The 19,475-nt window shown below is 48.3% G+C and overlaps 2 protein-coding genes across 2 annotated transcripts; one reads left to right on the forward strand and one right to left on the reverse strand.

Annotated features, from left to right (window-relative positions):
• Positions 1 to 2,787: 2,787 nt before the first annotated feature.
• FAM32A (family with sequence similarity 32 member A) lies at positions 2,788 to 7,406 on the reverse strand. Its single transcript, XM_006199103.4, has 4 exons — positions 7,261 to 7,406; positions 7,001 to 7,142; positions 3,337 to 3,390; positions 2,788 to 3,042 (listed from the first exon to the last, which is right to left on the reverse strand). Exons 1-4 carry the CDS (start codon positions 7,332 to 7,334, stop codon positions 2,974 to 2,976), a joined length of 339 nt encoding a protein of 112 aa, XP_006199165.2. The 5' UTR covers positions 7,335 to 7,406; the 3' UTR covers positions 2,788 to 2,973.
• Positions 7,407 to 13,080: 5,674 nt separating this feature from the next.
• CIB3 (calcium and integrin binding family member 3) lies at positions 13,081 to 18,840 on the forward strand. The gene is made up of 6 exons (XM_006199104.4): positions 13,081 to 13,131; positions 13,356 to 13,390; positions 14,997 to 15,108; positions 16,093 to 16,240; positions 17,014 to 17,209; positions 18,819 to 18,840. The coding sequence occupies exons 1-6, from the start codon at positions 13,081 to 13,083 to the stop codon at positions 18,838 to 18,840; spliced, it is 564 nt and encodes a 187-aa protein (XP_006199166.2).
• Positions 18,841 to 19,475: the final 635 nt, after the last annotated feature.

The following is a 19,475-nucleotide window of genomic DNA, read 5'->3' on the forward strand; positions in this document are numbered from 1 at the left end:
CCCCACTTTGTGGGCCAAATTAGGTGAGAGATCCGGTGGTGGAACCCACCTAGCTCCCAGCCCTATGGAACTCAGTCTGGTCAGGAAATCTAGGAGACAAATATACAATTACTAATTGTGATACCCTTTATATGGAAGGTAAGGTAGTGGTTACTTGGAAAGAGGCCAAACTCTGTGAATGGCAATCAAGCCTTATCAAATCACTTCCTGTCACCCGTCAGTGTCAACATTTGTCAGTGAACAAGCGTGCCAGTTTATTGACTGAAATAATCTCCTGAAAACCATGCCCCACTGAACCTAGGCATAAAGCACGTGTTTTCTTTCTATAATTAGCGGCCACTGTGGGTATTGCATATTGTGACCCCTGATTAATTGAATTATATCTTGTTTGCTTTTATGAAATCGGGCTTTTGAGAAATGCCTGCATTATATCCCAATGAACCATCACAGCGCCCTGAGCCCAACTCTGCAGTTATGAGAACCATTTACCCAGGCTGCCAGCCTCTCACTTTTATCTTCTCTACTGTCTCCATCTGAGGTGTTGAAAGATAGTTTTTGCAGTCTGTGCTCATATGTTCTCTACTTAGGGTAGAGATGTTAAGTGTAAGAAAATCCAAAGAAAACTGGAACCTCTAAAGATTATCAAGTGAATCCTGGGCTGGAAGAATTCTTGCACAAAGTAGCCGAGAGGCTTTTTGACACCAATTGTCTCTTAGAAATCCTATCACACCTAGTCTCATAATATGCCCAATTCATTGCAATGTTATATAAAAATATGCCCTTTTTAAAAAATTACAAAACTACATCTTACTGAGAAAAATGCCAAAGAGTTTAAAGCATAAAGAAAGCTACCACGGAGAGGTAACCCCTCTTGTTCCAGAACATTTCCTTTCAGGCTTGCTCTGGGCATTTTAGATGTTTAATACAGTATCAAGGGGGCTGGGAAGACCAAAGTCTTTTGAGGAAACAAAGGCCAAGAATACTTTCACAGTAAGTACTCTTTACACATAAATTACTTGTAACCTCCTTTCCTCCATTTGTGGGGGAATTTGAATCATATGTGAATTTCATCCTTGGCAGTTAATGTATAAGCCAGATTTGACCTCTACAACATCTCAGGCCAGACTTATTGTGGTAGACCAGTGTTTCTCAAGCTTCGTTGCACACTGGGGTCACCAGGGGAGCTCTGAAAAATCTCAGTGACAAACCTGACTCCAGGCAGCATCAGTGGTGCTTACTGCTTGCCAGGAGTCCAACAGATTTGGAGAACCATTGTGGTACACTATAGCAGTGATGGCCCCCAATAAACCACATCTCCTGGTGTTTCTGCCCTTGTGTAGTTCTTCCCAGAGTGTTTGGCAATGACTTGTGTTGGCCAACGGAACAGGTTATGGGAAGAGAGGTCCTAGAGGACCTCCTGGCTCCTGGCAAGTCAACACAGCTCACAGTGAACTAAACTACACTACATGGAGCAGAAGTCTGCAGCTGAGCAGTAAACCCAAAGAATGTTGAAAGAAAAATACTGTTGCTTTAAGTCACTCAATTTTGAAGAAGCTTGTTAGAAAGAATTGGAGTATCTATCTTTCCTGGTACTGGCTGCAGGCTTTTCATAGCACCAAAAGATCATGCTCACAGACCCCAACAACCAGCTCATGGATGGACAAGGCCTAAAGTGCCTTTCTACCAGTCGATGTGGGAATCCACCCAAAGAAGCCACTGCTAATGAGAGGTGAATCACCTCTTTCGGGTGGGTTGCAAACCACAGGTGGAAACACACATCATCTAATTTCCTTCAAATTGAGGGTGAACAGTGGTTTTGCAGTATGTACATTCGTGTGTGATAATCCAAAAGGCAGCATTTCTAGTGGTAATCAGCCTATAATTAAGACACTCAGACTTATATTTAATAACTGTTTTTTGTTTTATTCTGCTTTCACATGACAGTCCCAAACACTTGGTTTTTCTTTTCTTTGTTTTCTTTCAGCATCTGTCAACATCCTTTCTCCCAACAGCAATACGCAATTTGATCCTCACCTGGCGGGTCCGTGCAGGCCCTCAAAGATCCTGGCTCTCCAGCACAGGACCCTGGGTCCTCCCTCTGACTGCCCCCACGTCTGTGCTGGGGCTCTGCCTTGGTCTTCTCACCTGAGGGGTGTCGTCAGGCCAGCAACACCAAACATGTGATGTGCCAACAATCAGTAAATATGCGGGGCTCTTCAGAGCCTAGGGTTGAGGGTGAGAAGGCAGGCTGAGTCTGGGTTCCACTGCAAAGAATGCTGTGCTTGACTGGCAATGTCTGCCAAGGCAACATCTGCTAGACATGTCTGGAATGGGGATCCTGGGAGAAGAGGTCACATGCTGGCCACAGGCATACATTCCATCCTTGCCTTAGGTGGTTCTGCTTCTCCAGCTGCACTGTCTCACTGGCCCGGTGGCCGAGGAGGCAGTCTGAAGGCCACGAAGCTGAAAGGGCCTTCCCCAGGCCCTGGATGGAAGTGCAAAAGCCCCAAGCTAGAGGGAGCTTGGAAGGGCAGCCCCTGCAGGGCCCTACAGGGGTCTACATGCTGCAGTCCATGTTGGCATCAGCTCCTTGTCCTCTGGAGTCAGGTTCATCCAGGCAAAGCTAGCTGGCTGGCTGTCACAAGAATTAGACACGACTCAGGAGTAAAACACTTTTCCATAGCAGGTACACAGAAATAATCTTAATCTCTGGATAAACTTTCAAAAATTTCCAGTCCAAACTAAAGAGGTTTATCTTCTATGTGCTACCAAGAAATCAAAAGAGAGTTAAAGGACAGTCTTACTTTAATCAAGTTCCAGAATGAGGGCAAATTGCTCTGAAAAGCACTGCTCGGCAGAAGATGCCAGGGTGTCTGTAAAAGAATGTTTCTGGAAAAAACCAAAGGCACCAAACATAACCCCAACTTTGCCTTCTGCTTCCCCCGACGCCACTCCTTGTCCTGGGCGGGGAGGCTACTTCGTCCAGCTGACTTTGGGGATGTCATAGTGCTCTGTGAGTGTGTCCAGGTGTCTGTTGAAGTCCTGGGAAAGCCGAGGAGAAAGCCCGCGTCAGCACAGACCCAAGCAGGGCACTGGGCATATGTGGCGCTGCCCACTCCCACTTCTCCACACCCTGTCTCTCCTCAATGAACCCCTCCTCTCAAAGCCACCCAGCCAGGCCTTAAGAGATGCCAGGACCCTGGTCTTGCCCTTAAATGACCCCGGGGAAGGTGGGTGAACCCCCTCGCCACCAACACTCCAATGGCTTCTCTGCCCGGCTCCTCACCTCTGGGCCCAGCCTGATGGGTCAGTCTCCTCCATCAGCACAGGACTTACCTCGACTCTCTGCTTGTGGGTTTTGGATGCTTTCTTCAGGATCCTTTCCATTTGCTGAAGAGAGGAGAGAAATGGAGGTGAGTCATGTGCCTGATGCAGCCCAGGTCAGCATGAGAGGGAAGCTGGGAGCCCTGGCCAGCCTGGCCTTCACACTCAGAATGGCTGGCGGTCTCAGGGTGTACATCTTGCACCTCCTTCACCTCCACTCGGGTTCATCCAAGAGGGATGCCCCTAACACATTCCACTGGGAACCCATGTCAGCTGCCCTTTGGTCTGAGCGGCAGGAAAGGCACTAGCACTGACTTAAAGAGCCTCTGCTGGGAGCTGCACATGTGCTTCCTGCATCCTCAGGGAACTGACTGCATTCTCAGTGTGTTGAAAAACAAAGACTCAGACGGGGTTCGAGAAAAGAAGAGAAATGAAAGTAAGAGGCTTGACACATAGCAGGTGCTCCAGTGACAGTCCGCAGCACTGAGAGCGCAACAAGGTCCAGATCACCTTGAGAAGCACGGTTCTGGAATATGCATCCTGTCCCACCGCAACCTGCCCCACCACTGGTGTCCAACACCAGTGGTACCTGGTGAGTGAAAAGCACACACTGCAGAGCCAGCCAGACATGGGGATGCACCTAGTTCTCCACTTACGCGTGGATGACTGTGGCTGACTCTCTCTCGTTGGTACATCCCCACCCCACAGACTGAGCTGCCTGGCACTGGTGCCCTGGTGCAGTCCTCTGCCACACTGACTCTGGGCTCAGTTTACTTAACAGAATGCAGTGCCAGTGCTGGACTGAAGCCGTAAGACCCAGCAGCTTTTCCTTTGTGCTCTTGGAAGGCAACCACCATGCAGAAAGTCTGCTGATCTTGCTGGAAAGCAAGGACCTGGAGAAGGAGGTGACACATGGGGAGAGAGGCCATGGAAGGAGCACCGAGGCACGAGACATGTGATGGTGAAGCCATCTCAGATGTTCCAGCCCAGCTGGGCCTCCAGCCCCCACTGCCACTGACTGCACCGGACTCCAAGGGAGGCCAGCAGAAGAACCACCCAGCTAAGCCCAGTCAGACCCACAAAAGCATGAGAGGTACTGGTGACTGGACCTGGCTGCTCCCCCACATCCCTCCTCTTGTACGCTGCCTTCTCATCCTCGCTGCATCCAGGCAGCCTTCGCTAGGCTGACACTCCCCTCTGGAGTACCTGCCTTGTCCACCTTTGCCTCTTCCGGCTGCCGTGAGCCCACGTCTCCTCACAAGAGGCCACACTGACTTGACCAGCTGTCACCACTGCCAGGCATTTGGCAGGCCTCTGTCCTCCCTCTTCCCATTCCATGCACCGAGTTCACAGGTGCCTCAGGTGCTGTCACCAACCCCATTTCACAGACAACAGAAAAATGAGGACCAGAATGCACAGAGGAAGAGGGGGCTGGAGATACCAAGCCCTGTCCCTTCCAACAGGCTGGGGCCTTCCTTCCAGGAGCCGTCCAGCCCATAAAACTCTCTGTGCTCAATCTAACACTTCCATGTGGGCATCTGGATTTCCAGCTGTACCACGCTTTGCCCACACCTGCTCCCTTCTCTCTCTCACCCATCTCATCTCTTTGTCTTCTGGGTCAAACAAAACCCACAGCAATACTTCTGGTCTTCAATACCAACAACAAAAATTTCACCTGGACTTTTGCACCCTCTAGCTACAGGCCCGTTTCTCCGTCCCCTTTGACAGCATATCTCCCAAGACTTATTTCTAATCCTTGTCTCCATGTCTGCCTTGCCCCACCCCCACTTAGAACCACTCTAATCAACCTTTCTTCCTCCTCATTCCAGATGCCAAATGAGGGCTCCGAGTGCTCAGCCCACTAGATCTCTTGCCAGATTATAACAGTTGATCACGTCTTCCTTCTTGAAGAACTTTCTCCACTCGGGTCCTAAGGACACGCTCCCTCCTGGCATCCTCCCTTCCCGTGCTCCTTTGAAGTTTCCTTTCTGCTACCCTATAATTACCAGAGGCCAGATGCTACACTTTTTCTGTCACTACCCCTCCTCAAGGATCTCATCTGGTCCCAGAGCAATTCTCATTTGTCTGGGCGCAGACTCTTCCTCCAAACTGCAGATTCAGATATCGAACCATTCACGAGAATTCTCTGCTTGGATTTCTAACAGATACCTCAAATTTAACTTCTCTCTAAAACCAAGACCTTGATCCCCTGCTTTAGAAACCTGCTTTACGTGAAGTCCTTTCTATCTCAGTGAACAGCACCTTCATTCATCCAGCTTCTCCTGCCAAATTCTCCCATCTTGGTCTTCCTTGATTCCTCTTTCTCAGTCCACAACCAATCCATCAGCTAATCTGGCCGTTCTTCCTTCAAAACCTATCCCAAACTTGACACCTTCCATCACTTCCACTACTACTGCCCAACTCTGAGTAGCCATTATTAGTCACCTTGACAGTTGCGTGAGCCTCTCCCCGACTCCACCCTGAGTGTAGCAGTAAAATCCCAGCTCTGCCTCTGACTATAACTTTAAGGAAGGGACTTAAGTGCATTCACTTGTTAAATTCTCTAAACCTATGAGGTAGGGACTCGAGTCCCACTTTACAGATGAGGAAATTGAGGTGTAGAAAGTTAGCCAACTTAGCCAGAGTTACACCACCACAGCAGCAGACACAGAATGGGACACAGGTCAGTTCTGTCAAAGCGGGTGGGTCTCTCTCTCTTTTTGCCCCTCGTATGACTCAATTAGGCCTGGGAGTAGTGAGTTAACTTTCACCGATACCAGTGGATCAATCACCCAGGTCAGGGTTGGGGTGTCTCAGCCTCGGCACTACTGACATTTTAGGCCTGACCATTCTTTGCTGTGGGGGGCACTGTCGGACGTTGAACAGCATCCCTGGCCTTTACCCACTAGAAGCCAGTAGCACCGCCCTACCCCTGACGCCCAAACTGTAACAAACAAAAACGTCTGCAAACATTGTCAAATGTCTTCTTGGGGTTGGAGGTGGGGCACAAAACAGTCCCAAGTGAGAACCACTGAACCAAACTGATTATTCCCTCCCCCAAGCATAATGGGCAGAACTTACCTATCCTACACTAACCTCTCCTATCCCTCACCACCCAAATTTATTAAGTGTTTAATCAAGAAAAGTTATTTATCAGTGGCTTTTAAATACAATATACTTGAACCTGCTGAAGTCGTCATGGAAACACTTCCTGGTGACTTACAGCAGCGAGCATGCCCACTTAATACCAACAGCTAACATTAACTAAGCATTGATTTTATGCTAGACTGAGTGCCGTTTACCGGCATGACTTCATCCGAAGTTCTTATCCCTCTTAGGTGAAAGCATTATCCTGACCCCTACATATGAGGAAACTGAGGCACGGACAGATGAGTCACTGACCCAGTATCACTGGGCAAATGAGCGACAGCGCTGGAATCCAAACGGCGTCTCTGCCGCTCCGCTCTGCGGTCCACTCCGGCCAGAGGAGCTTCCTGTCCTCGGAGCTTCCCCGCCGTGGACTCTTCCTCTCTTACTCATGCAGCATCTTCTCCCCAGAATTAGGTCCTCTCTGACCGCTCCCCCTCACCCGAGTTTCCGGGCCCTGCCTCAGCATCCACCCTGGGAGACCCGGGCCCGCGACACGGAGCATCCCTAGGCTCTCCACCCGCCTTACCCGCTTCTCCTGCATCTTTTCGAAGGCCGCCTGGGCCGGGGTCCGCTTGTCCAGACCGCGCCGCTTCTCCTCCTCGTTCTTTTTGCTCGTTCCCATCGCTTCCAGAAGTTTCGCCTTGTCTTTGTCCTTCTTTTTCTTCTTCCTGGGAAGGGAGACGGGGGTAAGAGGCAGCAGTGGCGGGTCAGAGGGCAGCACCCCGGGGTCTCAGAAAGAGGCTTAAAGGGGCAGAATTTGGTGTCCCACGGGCTCTCAAGGCTTACCGCTTGGTCACGCCGAGCTCTGCGACGCCTTTCAGCTTCAGGGGCCCCTTTTGGACCTGCTCGTAGGCCTCCATGGCGCCCGTCTCAAGTTCGGGACGTAAATGTCACACTTCCTGTTTGATAACACTATTTCCACCCGAAGGCCCGCCTCCATTCATTTTGATTGGTCGAGGTAGGCGGTGCGCGTGAGCCCTTCATCTCTAGACTCGGGCCACACTTCCTGGTTCCGGGGAGGGCTTGGAGAGTCATCGTCTCGTGCCACACTTCCGGTTTTGGTGCCCACTTCAGTTTTCCCCCGCATTGGGCACCTAGACCTGGGAAGCCGATGTGGCAAAGACCCTGCTTGCTAAAACGCAATGTTTTCTTGAGTGTTTTGCGCTTATGTGGATGTTCTGTTCTCTTTTTCTGACATATTTTGAGGGTTCAATAGGTAACCTAATTTTGAAAACTTAAATACTAGTTATTTTTCAGCTTCCGGTAAATGACGGTATTAAGTGAAATATATGTTGGTGGTATTTAAAATAGTTTTAAAAATCGATTCTGTTGACGTACAATTTATAATCAGTAAAACGCACCCATTTAAACTGTACCCTTTCATAAGTATTGTCACATTTGTACACCTATGTAATCGCTTCCACAACCAAGATAAAGAACATTCCATCACCCCAAGGTTCCTTTGTTCTCTTTTCCAGCTAATTCCCCCATCCCTCTCCCCAGGCAACTCCAAATATGTTTTCTGTCACTGTAGGATATAATTGTCTTTTTTTAAAGTTTAATATACGGGTAATCATAACGTGTTCTCTCGAGTTAGAATTCTTTCACCAGAAATAACGTGTTTGAGATTCTTCCTGTTGTTTGGTATAACAGTACTTCATTTTTCCTGGTGAGCGTTATTCCATTGTACATAAATGTATTCAATTTGTTTATCCACTCACCTGTGGATAGATACCTGAGTTGTTTCCAGTTTGTGGCTATAATGAATAGAGCTGCTGTGAACATCAGTGTAGGTCTCTGTATGGACATAGATCTTGTTTCTCTTGGGCTCACTCCAGACGCCTTCATTCCTTGGGTAGAGTTGCAGCAAGGTTTGGTTTTCCTGAGAATAAAAATGTTGATTCTCAGTCACTTTGGCTTTGAGGCTGCAATAAGAGAAAATAGTTGCATAAGGTATACCAAAACCCCTGAGCTATCAGTGTCGTAACACTTGGGACTCCAATGAGTTGGTTTTTTTTTTTTTTTAATTCCCTGAGATCACAAGTAATTTGTTGAATAAGCAGACCTATTGTCATAATCAAACATAGTTCTCTTTTTGTTTCTTTCTATCCTTTTAAACTTTATATTTTGTAGTGTGACTCATCTTCCTCTGTGCTTTTCTTTCTTTTTTTTTTTTTTTACATTTTTATTGATTCATAATCATTTTACAGTGTTCCTCTGTGCTTTTCATTTACCAAAATGTTTTGAAACTCTTTCCAAGACAGCAGGTATACCTCCATCACACCTTCCTCAAAGGCTGGATGGCTGAGAGAAGTCCTCCCTACCAATGACCGTCTACCTCCCACAAATCTTACCTGAGTTTTGCAAGTGGCCTGAATCTCTAGCAGTGGAATTGCTGAGTCCAAAATTATGTGCACTTGTGCATTTAACTTTGGCCTGCTGTTGCCCACATTGTGCTAGGGACCTTTTTTGGTGACGGGGGTCGGGGAGGGGATTAGCGGGTGGAAGAGGGAGAAAAAGGGAGCGTCCCCCAAATCTGGAGGAGGCCTGACAAAGAGGGGCACGGTGCCTGCATTTCCCCCTTTCTATCTGCAGGGGGCAGCAAACGACTGCCCAATTCTCCAGTCAGAGGCTCACCCTTTGGCATTCAGGAATTGGTGAGATTGCCAAGTGAGCTCGGGCTTTCCCGTGCCAGCGGATGGGGGCGACCAGATGGCGCCGGCTTACTCATGCGGCCGTCCCCGGCAGTGTCAACTCCTCAGGGAGAGACAGGACAGACTCAGGTGAGGGAATTCTGTTCTCCCTCAGTCAAACCAGTGGTTTTGGAGCTCCTTTTTTGGCACTTTGAAGGCTGTGTGCCCTGGAGCAAGTGGCCTGACCTCCCTGAGCTTCTCTTTCCTCTTCTATAAAATGGGCAGGATGATGATGATGACGAGAACAGCTAATACTTTACATGGATGCAAATGGATCATCTCATTAACTCTCACAGCCACCCTGTTATGTAAACCACCCTGATTTTATAGGCAGGGAAACTGAGTCACAAACTGTATTTCAGCCTATACTGTTGCCCACTATGAGGCCATCCACTGTAAGATTCCTTAAAAAGGAAGGAAATTCTGACACAGGCTACAACGTGGCTGCCCTTGAAGACATTATATCTAAGTGAGAGATGCCAGTCACAAAAGGACAAATCCTGTGTGATTCCACTTATGTGAGGCACTTGGAATAGGAAAATGAATAGAAATGGAAAGTAGGATTGTTAAGTGCCAGGGGCTGGAGGGAAGAATGAGGAGTTAGTGGGATTTTTTTCCCCCAGGGGGCAGATAATTAGGCTTATTCATTTCTAACAGGAGTACTGGGGATTGAACCCAGGACCTGATGCATGCTAAGCAGGCACTCTACCACTGAGCTATACTCTCCCCACAGGAGTTAGTGTTTAATGGGGCCAGAGTTTCAGATCTACAAGATGAAAGAGCTATAGGGAAGGGTGGTGGTGATGGTTGCATAATAATGTGAATGAACTGAATACCACTGAACTGTCCACTTACAAATGGTCAAGATGGTAACTGTTGTATCTCATCACAATAAAAATATTTTAAAAACAAAGAGATAGTACAGAGATATTCTGCGTATTCTTAACTAAGTCTCCCCCGATGATCATATCTTGCAACACTATAACACAATATCACAACCAGGAGATTGACATTGCTACCGGCAGGATACAGAACAGTTCCATCATCACAAAGATCCCTCTGGTTGCATTTTTATAGCCGTACCCACCTAGCCCTATCTCTGCACTTGGGCAACCAGCAATCTGTTTTCCATTTCTATAATTTTGTCATTTTAAGAACGTTATATGGGGAGGTTATAGCTCAGTGGTAGAGTGCACGCTTAGTATGCATGGGGTCCTGGGTTTGATCCCCAGTACCTCCATTTTTTAAAAGTTTAAAATAAATTAATTAATTAAACTAAAAAAGAAAGGGGAGGGTATGGCATTTTTTTTGTAAAGGAGGGGATGGTTACAGCAAAATAAAAAAAGGGGGGGGAGGGCATAGCTCAGTGGTAGAGTGCATGCCTAGCATGCATTAGGTCCAGGGTTCAATCCCCAGTGCCTCCATTAAAAAAAAAAAACCTAATTACTATTCCCCCTCAAAACAAAAAAACTAGTTTTGTTATTGTCATAATTTAAAAAAATGTATTATGATCCAGCAATCCCTGGGCATATATCCAGAGGGAACCTTAATTCAAAAAGATGCATGCACCCCAATGTTCACAGCAGCACTATTTACAATAGCCAAGACATGGAAACAACCTAAATGTCCATCGATAGATGACTGGATAAAGAAGTTGTGGTATATTTATACAATAGAATACTACTCAGCCATAAAAAATAATAAAATAATGCCATTTGCAGCAACATAGATGGACCTGAAGAATGTCATTCTAAGCAAAGTAAGCCAGAAAGAGAAAGAAAAATACCATATGATATCACTTATATGTGGAATCTAAAAAAAAAAAACAAAAAACAAATATATTTACAAAATAGAAACAGACTCACAGACATAAAAATCAAACTTATTGTTACCAGGTGGGGAAGGGGTTGGGAAGGGATAAATTGGGAGTCTGACATTTGCAGATACTAACTGCTATATATAAAATAGATAAACAACAAGTTTATACTGTATGGCACAGGAAACTATATTCAATATCTTGTAGTAACATGGTTAAAAAGAATATGAAAACGAATATATGTATGTTGTTATATGATTGAAGTATTGTGCTGTACCCCAGAAACTGACACATTGTAAACTGACTTTTATTTATATATCAATAAAAATATATCAAAAAAGGTATTTACAAGCCATAAAATGCACCCTTTTTGGTGTACAGTACTGAGATTTGACAAAGAAACACAGTCGTGTCACCAACACTACAATCAAGATAGAGAAGAATTCCATCACCCTCAAAATTCCCTTGCTCCCCCCCACCCCCCCACCTGCCAGCTCCTGGCAGCCTGTTCCTCTATAGTCTTTTTGAGAATGTCCCATAAATGGAATCATCTAGCAGGTAGCCTCTTGAGTCCTTTGAAAGAAAAGAGACTTGTTTCACTTCGCATAATGGATTTGAGATTCATTCACGTTATGTGTATCAAGAGCCCATTCTTTTTTATGGCGGAGGGGTAGTCTATTGTGTGGACAAACCACAGGTTGTTTACTCATGCCCCAGGTGAGGGACGTCTGTGTTGTTTCCAGTTTATGAAGATTATGAATAAGGCTGCTGTAAAAACGTATGTACAATTTTTTTAAAGCTGAAATACCATTCACATATCATCAAAGTCACCCTTTAAGGTTCACATTTCAGAGGCATTTAGTACATTCACAGTGTTGTGCAATTTCACCATTATCTGATTCCAGAATATTTCCATCACCTCAAAAAGAAACCCTACATACCCATAAGAAGTTGCTCCCATCCCCCTCCCTCAGCCCCTGGCAACCACAAATCTATTTTGTAGCCTGTGGATTTGCCTATTCTGGACATTTCAGATAAATGGAATCATACAGCACGTGGCCTTTTGTGTCTGGTTTCTTTCACTCAGTGTCATGGTTTTGAGGTTCATCCATGATGTAGCAGGAATCAGTGCATCGTTCCTTGTTATGACTGGATAAAACCTAATTACTACCTTCCCCAACCCCCCTAAATTATTTTTATTATTGTTACCATTTAAAAATGTATTTACAATCCATAAAACGCACCCTTTTCAGTTTACAGTACTATGAGCTTTGACAAAGGAATGCAGCCACGTCATCAACACTACAACCAAGATGGAGAACAGTTCCATCACCCTCAAGATGGGCAGCCGCTACATTGTATCTACACCTTGAAGGATGCATGGTGCATATTAGCGTATTAAAAGCTCTGACAAGTCCTGCAATAAAGAACAACTGTGTTATATAACCCAAATTTAGACACTGAATTGCTTTTCTCAAGCAACAGCAGCATCTTCATCCTCCTGTTCCCCCTCATCTCCAGTGCACACCTCATCTAGCTTATTCACCATTATGTGCCTAGAACTGGCTTATATCCCAATGCTCAATTTTTTTTTGGTTACGTTAATTATCTCATTACATCTTCAGAACAACTCTACTTGGTAGGTACTAATATAATTTCCAACTTACAAACAAGGCTCAGAGAAACCAGATGACTTGTCTAAGACCACAACACTAGTGGGTAGAGAGCTAGAATTTGACCTTGAGTGTGCTCACAGCCTCTCCACCACCTTGCCCATCTCTCAAAGGTGCCCCATAACCCCAGTCTCACCTGGTGGTGGCAGGTGTGGTCTCCCCACTGAGGTCTGCCCTGTGACCTCCCACAACCCTTCTTGCCCTGGTGGCTGTAGACACACCCAGGCTGTTGCCCAGAGAGCTCGGCTGTAACTTGAGTCTCACCCAGCCTGGGGGTGATGGGGCGGGTGGGCAGGTGACAGCCCGGGCAGGGACATTTGCCCAGACACTGGTGCGTGGCAGCCTGGCAACCCGTGTGGCCCTGAGGAGACTGGGGGCTTAGGCAGCGTGTTCCAGAGTATTCCAGGAGGCGGTGGTCTTCACCATGGGCAACAAGCAGACCGTGTTCACTCATGAGCAGCTGGAAGCGTATCAGGTAGGGGTGATGGGCTGGACCCCAGTGGGTTTGGCAGCCTTGGTTTCCTGGCCTGAGAAATGCGGACAGCATCCCTTCGTCCCTGGTGTGCAGTCAGCCAGCTATCCTGGCGTCACTCTGTGTGTGGCAGCAGGCAGCGATGGGCTTGGGGTTGTGGGAGAGGAAGGAGGTCCCCCCTTCCCAACCAGGCAGGGTCTGGACCAAGCCAAAATCTCTCTCGGCAGGACTGCACCTTCTTCACGAGGAAGGAAATCATGAGGTCAGTCTGGGGAGGAAGCAAGGGAAGACCTGGAAACTGTCTGTATGTTGCTGGATTTGCAATTTGACTGCACTCAGTGCTTCACAGGGGTTTGAGTGATAATGAGATCGCATGCATGGTCAGTGGATGGACGCTGAGACGGAAGACTGGGGACTCGCATCTGGTCACACTGTCCTGCCTCGAGGCTGACGAGCTGGGCTTTCTCCCAAGGGCAGCAGGGAGCCGTAGAGAGCGTGTGAGCTGCGGAGGGGCAGATCCTCCTGAGGCCAGCCTTGAAGAGGCTGGGAACCAGGGGCAGCCCTGGGCTGTGGGGTCGGCATTAAGGTTGGATTTGGGGAGGAGGCCTGAGGCGGCTGCAGGTCCCTGGTGTGAGCCAGATGGGCATGGGCGGCTATTCCACCTCATCACTCGGCCCATGGAGTCATTGTCCAGAGGCCTTGACCCATGAACTTGGAGCTGTGAAACCCAAGCTGGCTGGGGTTTGGCTTCAGAGTGATCGAGGCCAAGGCCCCAGTTGTGTGGGCACAGGACATCCATTATTGATGGGCACACCTCTCACCAGTGAGCCCCATTGTCAGAGTGAGGACAGCTTGCGGGGTCACCTTGGCCATCACAATTGGATTACTGATGGGGAAACTTGAGGCTCGGACAGGCGATGGTGACCCCAGGCCCCTGGGTAGATGGGCAGAGCCCCAAGGAGTTTGAGGGCTAACATTCTGCCTGTCTCAAGCGTCTTGTTAGACAGACCTACCAAGGGGAAGAGAAGAGGGACTTGCTCAAGGTCATACAGAAACCCAAACCCAAACCCAGGCTATTCTCCGAGGGGACCCAGGACTGAAGTTCCAGATACCCCCTCCTCAAGTTCCTAGCCATCATGTGATCCAGGGGCTCCTGTACCCCTCAGAGACAGTCCCTGGCAACTTGGGGACCTCTGACCCATCAAGGGTGGGCTCCATAAGGCTGCTGCTCAGCAGGCCCCAAGGACAGTATGGCATCACCAGGTGAGGGCACTGGAGTGGAGAGATGGCCTAGCAATCTAGGTATTGGATATGGCCTTTGGTGTTTTGCAAAATGCCTTTCATTAACCCTTTCAAATATTAGCCTTTTGTCTTTGCTCTGGGGACCCTTGAGGGGACCCTGTCCCACATGATGGAGGGAGAGATGAGGGTCTTTAGAGGCAGGGTCTTGCCAATAGCCTGATGATAGCCAGAGATTCATAGATTGGCTCAGATTCTCTGAATTCTCATGTTGAATGACCTTACCTTAAGCATTCTCTTTTCTGCCAACCCTATCTGCCTGGTAAGATTCGACTCATGTTTCAAAGCCGGGCACCAATGCCCCCTCCACCAGGAAATCCTTCTTTCTCCCTGGCTTGCTTCCCTGAGTCTAATTCCCCCTTTCTCTGAGGCTGTCTACCTTGGTCCTGTCCCCAGGGGGATAAATGTGCCTGGGTCTGGCTCTGTGTGCATGCGGGTTGGGCCCAGAGCCGATGGCTCTTGGGGACACAGCATCCTTCAGAGTAGAGTGAGCAGGTGTGAGAGTGAGAGAGGAGGCAAGCCCACCCCCCGTCTCCCAGTCTTTCTCATTGTTTCCCTCCCCATACCAGGCTCTACTATCGCTATCAGGATCTGGCCCCCCAGCTTGTCCCTCTCGACTATACCAGCTGCCCTGATGTGAAGGTGCCCTATGAGCTCATTGGCACCATGCCTGAGCTGAAGGTATGCCCAGACTGTGGGGCAGGGAGGGAAAAAAAACAGTAGAGGTAGCCCTTGTTGCATTCCTATGAGGTGGGTGCTACAATTAGTCTCATTTTACAGATGAAGAAACTGAGGTTCAGAGAGGTTAAGCTACTTGTTCATAGGCACAGTTAGGACATGACAGAGACAGGACTCAAACCCTGGTTTGTTGGGAAGATGAGACAGGACAATGCAGGTAAGGGGCTCAGCACAGGGTCTGTGGCATGACAAGTCCTCCTGGAACATTAGTTCTTTACATAGTAGGAGCTATTAAATGCAGGTTCTTCTCAACTGGATGCTTGACACATAGTTTGTGACTCTGGAGAGGACTTGTGGGGTGAGTGACTGTGAGTAGAGATTATTTTATTACAAGGGACAGAAACCTCATTCAAGAGGGATAGAATGGGTTGGATCACGTGAACCACAAAACGCAAGGATCAGGGCAGCATCAGGTACGACTGGAACCAGGGTCTCTGAGGTTGTGTGTGGGAATCTTCCTCCATCTTTCAGCTTCTCCAGGGAAGAGGCAGCCTGTCCTCTTGCGGTGGTGAAGGGAAACCCCCAACTACCCCAGATTTCCTCCCATCAGCTCTGCAGTGAGCAAAAATAGGTCTCTCCATCCCAGCTTTTCAGAAACTGTCTCAGGGCAGCCTCTGATTGGCCAGTTTGAGTTACATGCCCATCCTGGAGGTACTCACGGTTGCTAGGTGAATGGAAATCTCTGATTGGCCTCACCTGGGTCATGGGACTGCCTCTGGAGTTGGAAGTGGGATCAACACCACCCAGATCACAGGAGCGGGAGTAAAGTTGCCTAAAGTCCTCTCCAGGGACCTTGAGAGGGAGGGAGTCTTGATGGGGGGTACTTGGAGGTTCCTAGGAAGGTGGGTGCTGACAGTGAGACCACGTGGAGCCCCTCTCCTGCCCCAGACCCTAGTTGGGGCTGGCCTCCCTGCTTCCTGTCTCTAGGACAACCCCTTCCGTCAGAGGATCGCCCAGGTCTTCTCGGAGGACGGGGATGGTCACATGACCTTGGACAACTTCCTGGACATGTTTTCTGTGATGAGCGAAATGGCTCCCCGTGACCTCAAAGCCTACTACGCTTTTAAAATTTATGGTGCGTGTAGGGCCCCGGAGGTGGGGGAAGTGGGAATAAGACCAGGTCTTGGGCCAGGGGCTGCTCTGCCATCACAAATGTCTCTCCAAACACATCAAACTCTTTCTGCCTCCGGGCCTTTGCCTCTGCTGTGCCCTTTGTCTAGGATATCTTTCCCCTGGATCCTTCTCACCTTGAAATTTAGGTCAAAACTAGCCTTTCCCTTTCCCCCCTGCCACTCTCCCTGCCACATCCTAGCATGGAGGTCCTGGGGAATTGAACCCAGGACCTCCTGCATGCTAAGCAGTACTCTACCACTGAGCTATACCCTCCCGCCCAGATCTGCTCACTTCTTACCAACTTTCTCTCTGAGGAGACACAAGGGCAATGACATCGTCTGTTTTGGTCACTACTGTCTTAGTTCCTGGCACACAGTAGGTATTCAATAAAAACTTGTCGAATGAATGAAAGAGTGCATGAAAATTTATCACAGTGGCTGGCACACAGTCAGCACTGTGGAAATGAATGAAAGAGGGAATGAATGAAAAACAATTAGTACACGCCTGGCACATAGTAGGTGCTCAACAAATGCTTGTTGAGTGAATGAATGATTTCCCAGCAGGTCCCTGCCCAATTCCAAAGCAAGATCCAGCTTTTACCCAGGGTCTTGGGTTCCCTCCGGGGCCGCAGTTTCCTTCTCTGTAACATGGGGACAAGATGCGCCCACAACTGGCCCAGCCTGCCTGCCACCTGCTGTCCCCTTCCCCTATGTCCCCATCCATTCCATGCCACAGACTTTAACAATGATGACTACATCTGCGCTTGGGACCTGGAGCAGACGGTGACCAAGCTGACGCGGGGGGAGCTGAGTGCTGAGGAGGTCAGCCTGGTGTGTGAGAAGGTGCTGGATGAGGCCGATGGGGACCACGATGGGCGGCTGTCCCTGGAAGACTTCCAGAACATGATCCTTCGGGCGCCAGACTTCCTCAGGTGACACTCCTTGCCACCCTACACAATCCATTTCCATGTGTATGAGAGGGGCTCTTATGGAACAGGTTCACAGACTCCGTTTGGGAAATTTCCTCCATTCGTTCATTTGTGACCTTGGGGAAATTTCCTACCCTCCCTGGTCTCAGTCCCTACATCTTTAAAATGGGGATGGAGACCTTGTGGACACCTCCTGTGGGTGGACACAGCTCTTTGGGTGAGTGGAACATGGTTGGACTTCAGCCTTGTCTTGCTCGAACATTTTGCGGTGAACAGACCGTACAGCTGTACTTGGCAGCCCTGGGGAGAATCAGAGCCCATGCTGTAGATAGCAAGGGTTCAATGAGTTGATACAGGGGGCGCCTTGCTACCTGCTTTCGTACCTCCAATGAGCTAAGAATGGCTTTTACATTTTTAATTGGTTGGGGGGAAAATCAAGTAAAAATCATGCTCCACAACACACGAAAGTGATATGAAATTCACTTTCCATGTCCATCAATAGTTTTATTGGCATACAGCCATGGCCATTTGTGTACATATTGTCTACGGCTGCTTTTGAGCTTTGAGGCAGAGTTGAGTCATTGTGCAAAGTTGGAAATATCAACTACATGGCCCTTTACAGAAAAAAATTCACTGACCTCTGAGTTAGTACATGGGAAGAATTTAGAGCAGTGCCTGGCACACAGTAGGTGCTCAATAACTGTGTGTGTAATAACCATAGCTGTTGTAGTTATTACCATTGGTGGTGTCCTTGCCTGCAAAGCGCTTCCTTCCTCTAACCTGGGATAAGCAAGGCTGGTCTCTTGACATAGAGACACGGATAATGACATCAGGACGAATCCCTTGCCACTGAGCATCCTCTGTGTGTCCTGCCCTGCACATTTGTCCCCTTAGCCCTCACATTACCACCCTTTGAGGGAGAGACAGCTATTATCCCCATTTTACAGAAGAGTAACTGAGGCCCAGAGACAGGGAGCCAGCCAGCGTCTGAGACAGAGCCAGGATGTAAACTCCAGTCCAAAGCAATATGCTCTCCAAAACAGAAAGACATACCATACAATATCACTTATGTGTGGAATCTAAAAAAAAAAAAGGCACAAATGAACTTATTTACAAAACAGAAACAGACTCACAGACAGAGACAAGAAACATGGTTACCGGGGGAAAGGGGGTGGGAAGGGGTAAATTGGGAGTTTGAGATGTGCAGATACTAACTACTGTATATAAAATAGATACACAACAAGTTTCCACTGTACAGCATAGGGAACTATACTCAATATTTTGTAGTAATACATGATGAAAAAGAATATAAAAAGGAATTTGCGTATATGTATGACTGAAACATGATGCTGTACACAAGAAATTGACACAACATTGTAAACTGACTAGACTTCAATTGGAAAAAAAAAAGCAAAAAAAAAAAAAAGCAAAGTGATGTCATCTCAACCCCTGTAGGGGTCAGGAGGGCCACGACCTAGGGTTTTTTGAGATGGTCCATCTCCTGCTCCCGTGGCTCCCTGCCGGCCTCGGGAGGCGGCGGGAGTGTCGGGGAGGAGGAAGAGGGAAGGTTACCCACTGCCCGATGACAGACTCCTCTCCTCTTTGCACACAGCACCTTCCACATCCGCATCTGAGGGTACCGTGGAGGAGGAGCTGGGCCGGAGGAAGGCGGGGTGATCCCTCATCCCCCTGTGGAATCTGATCTCCCTGGGCTTTGGGAATAAACACACATCACTGAGTCACAGCTGCTCAGAAAACAGGTTTGCCACCTTAAACCTGGCAGATGAGAGGGAGGTGGCCTGGGATCTCTCCTTCCTCTGTCACTGGGTGATCTTGGTGTGGCTGCACCCTCTCTGGGACATGAACTCCCCATTTGTACTGGGGAAGGGCTGAATTCTAGATGGCTCTCCACTCTGGGGGCTGGAAGTGCCTCACTGTGGGTCTTGGTGGGCAGAGACGAGGTGTGGAGATCAAGCCATGCTGTCCCACCCCAGGCCTTCCCTATCCCCGATTGCTCAAGTCTCCTTTTTTCCCCTCAGTCCCTGAATTTCTTGAGGGGACTAAAGCTTCATCTCCTTGTTGATTCAGTAGAACTGCCAGAGGAGGCCCCTGAGCAATGTGTGTGATGGGCATGTCATTCACTGAGGCTGGCACCACACTTTACAGTTTATGAAGCACCTGCTGGTCAGCCATCACATTGGCTCCTGTGACATTCCAGTAGGGTTGCCTGAGGAGCACTCACACTTCATTCAGAGGCAACAGAGTGACT

This window comes from Vicugna pacos, chromosome 22 (assembly GCF_048564905.1).
Source record: "Vicugna pacos chromosome 22, VicPac4, whole genome shotgun sequence".
NCBI lineage: Eukaryota > Metazoa > Chordata > Mammalia > Artiodactyla > Camelidae > Vicugna > Vicugna pacos.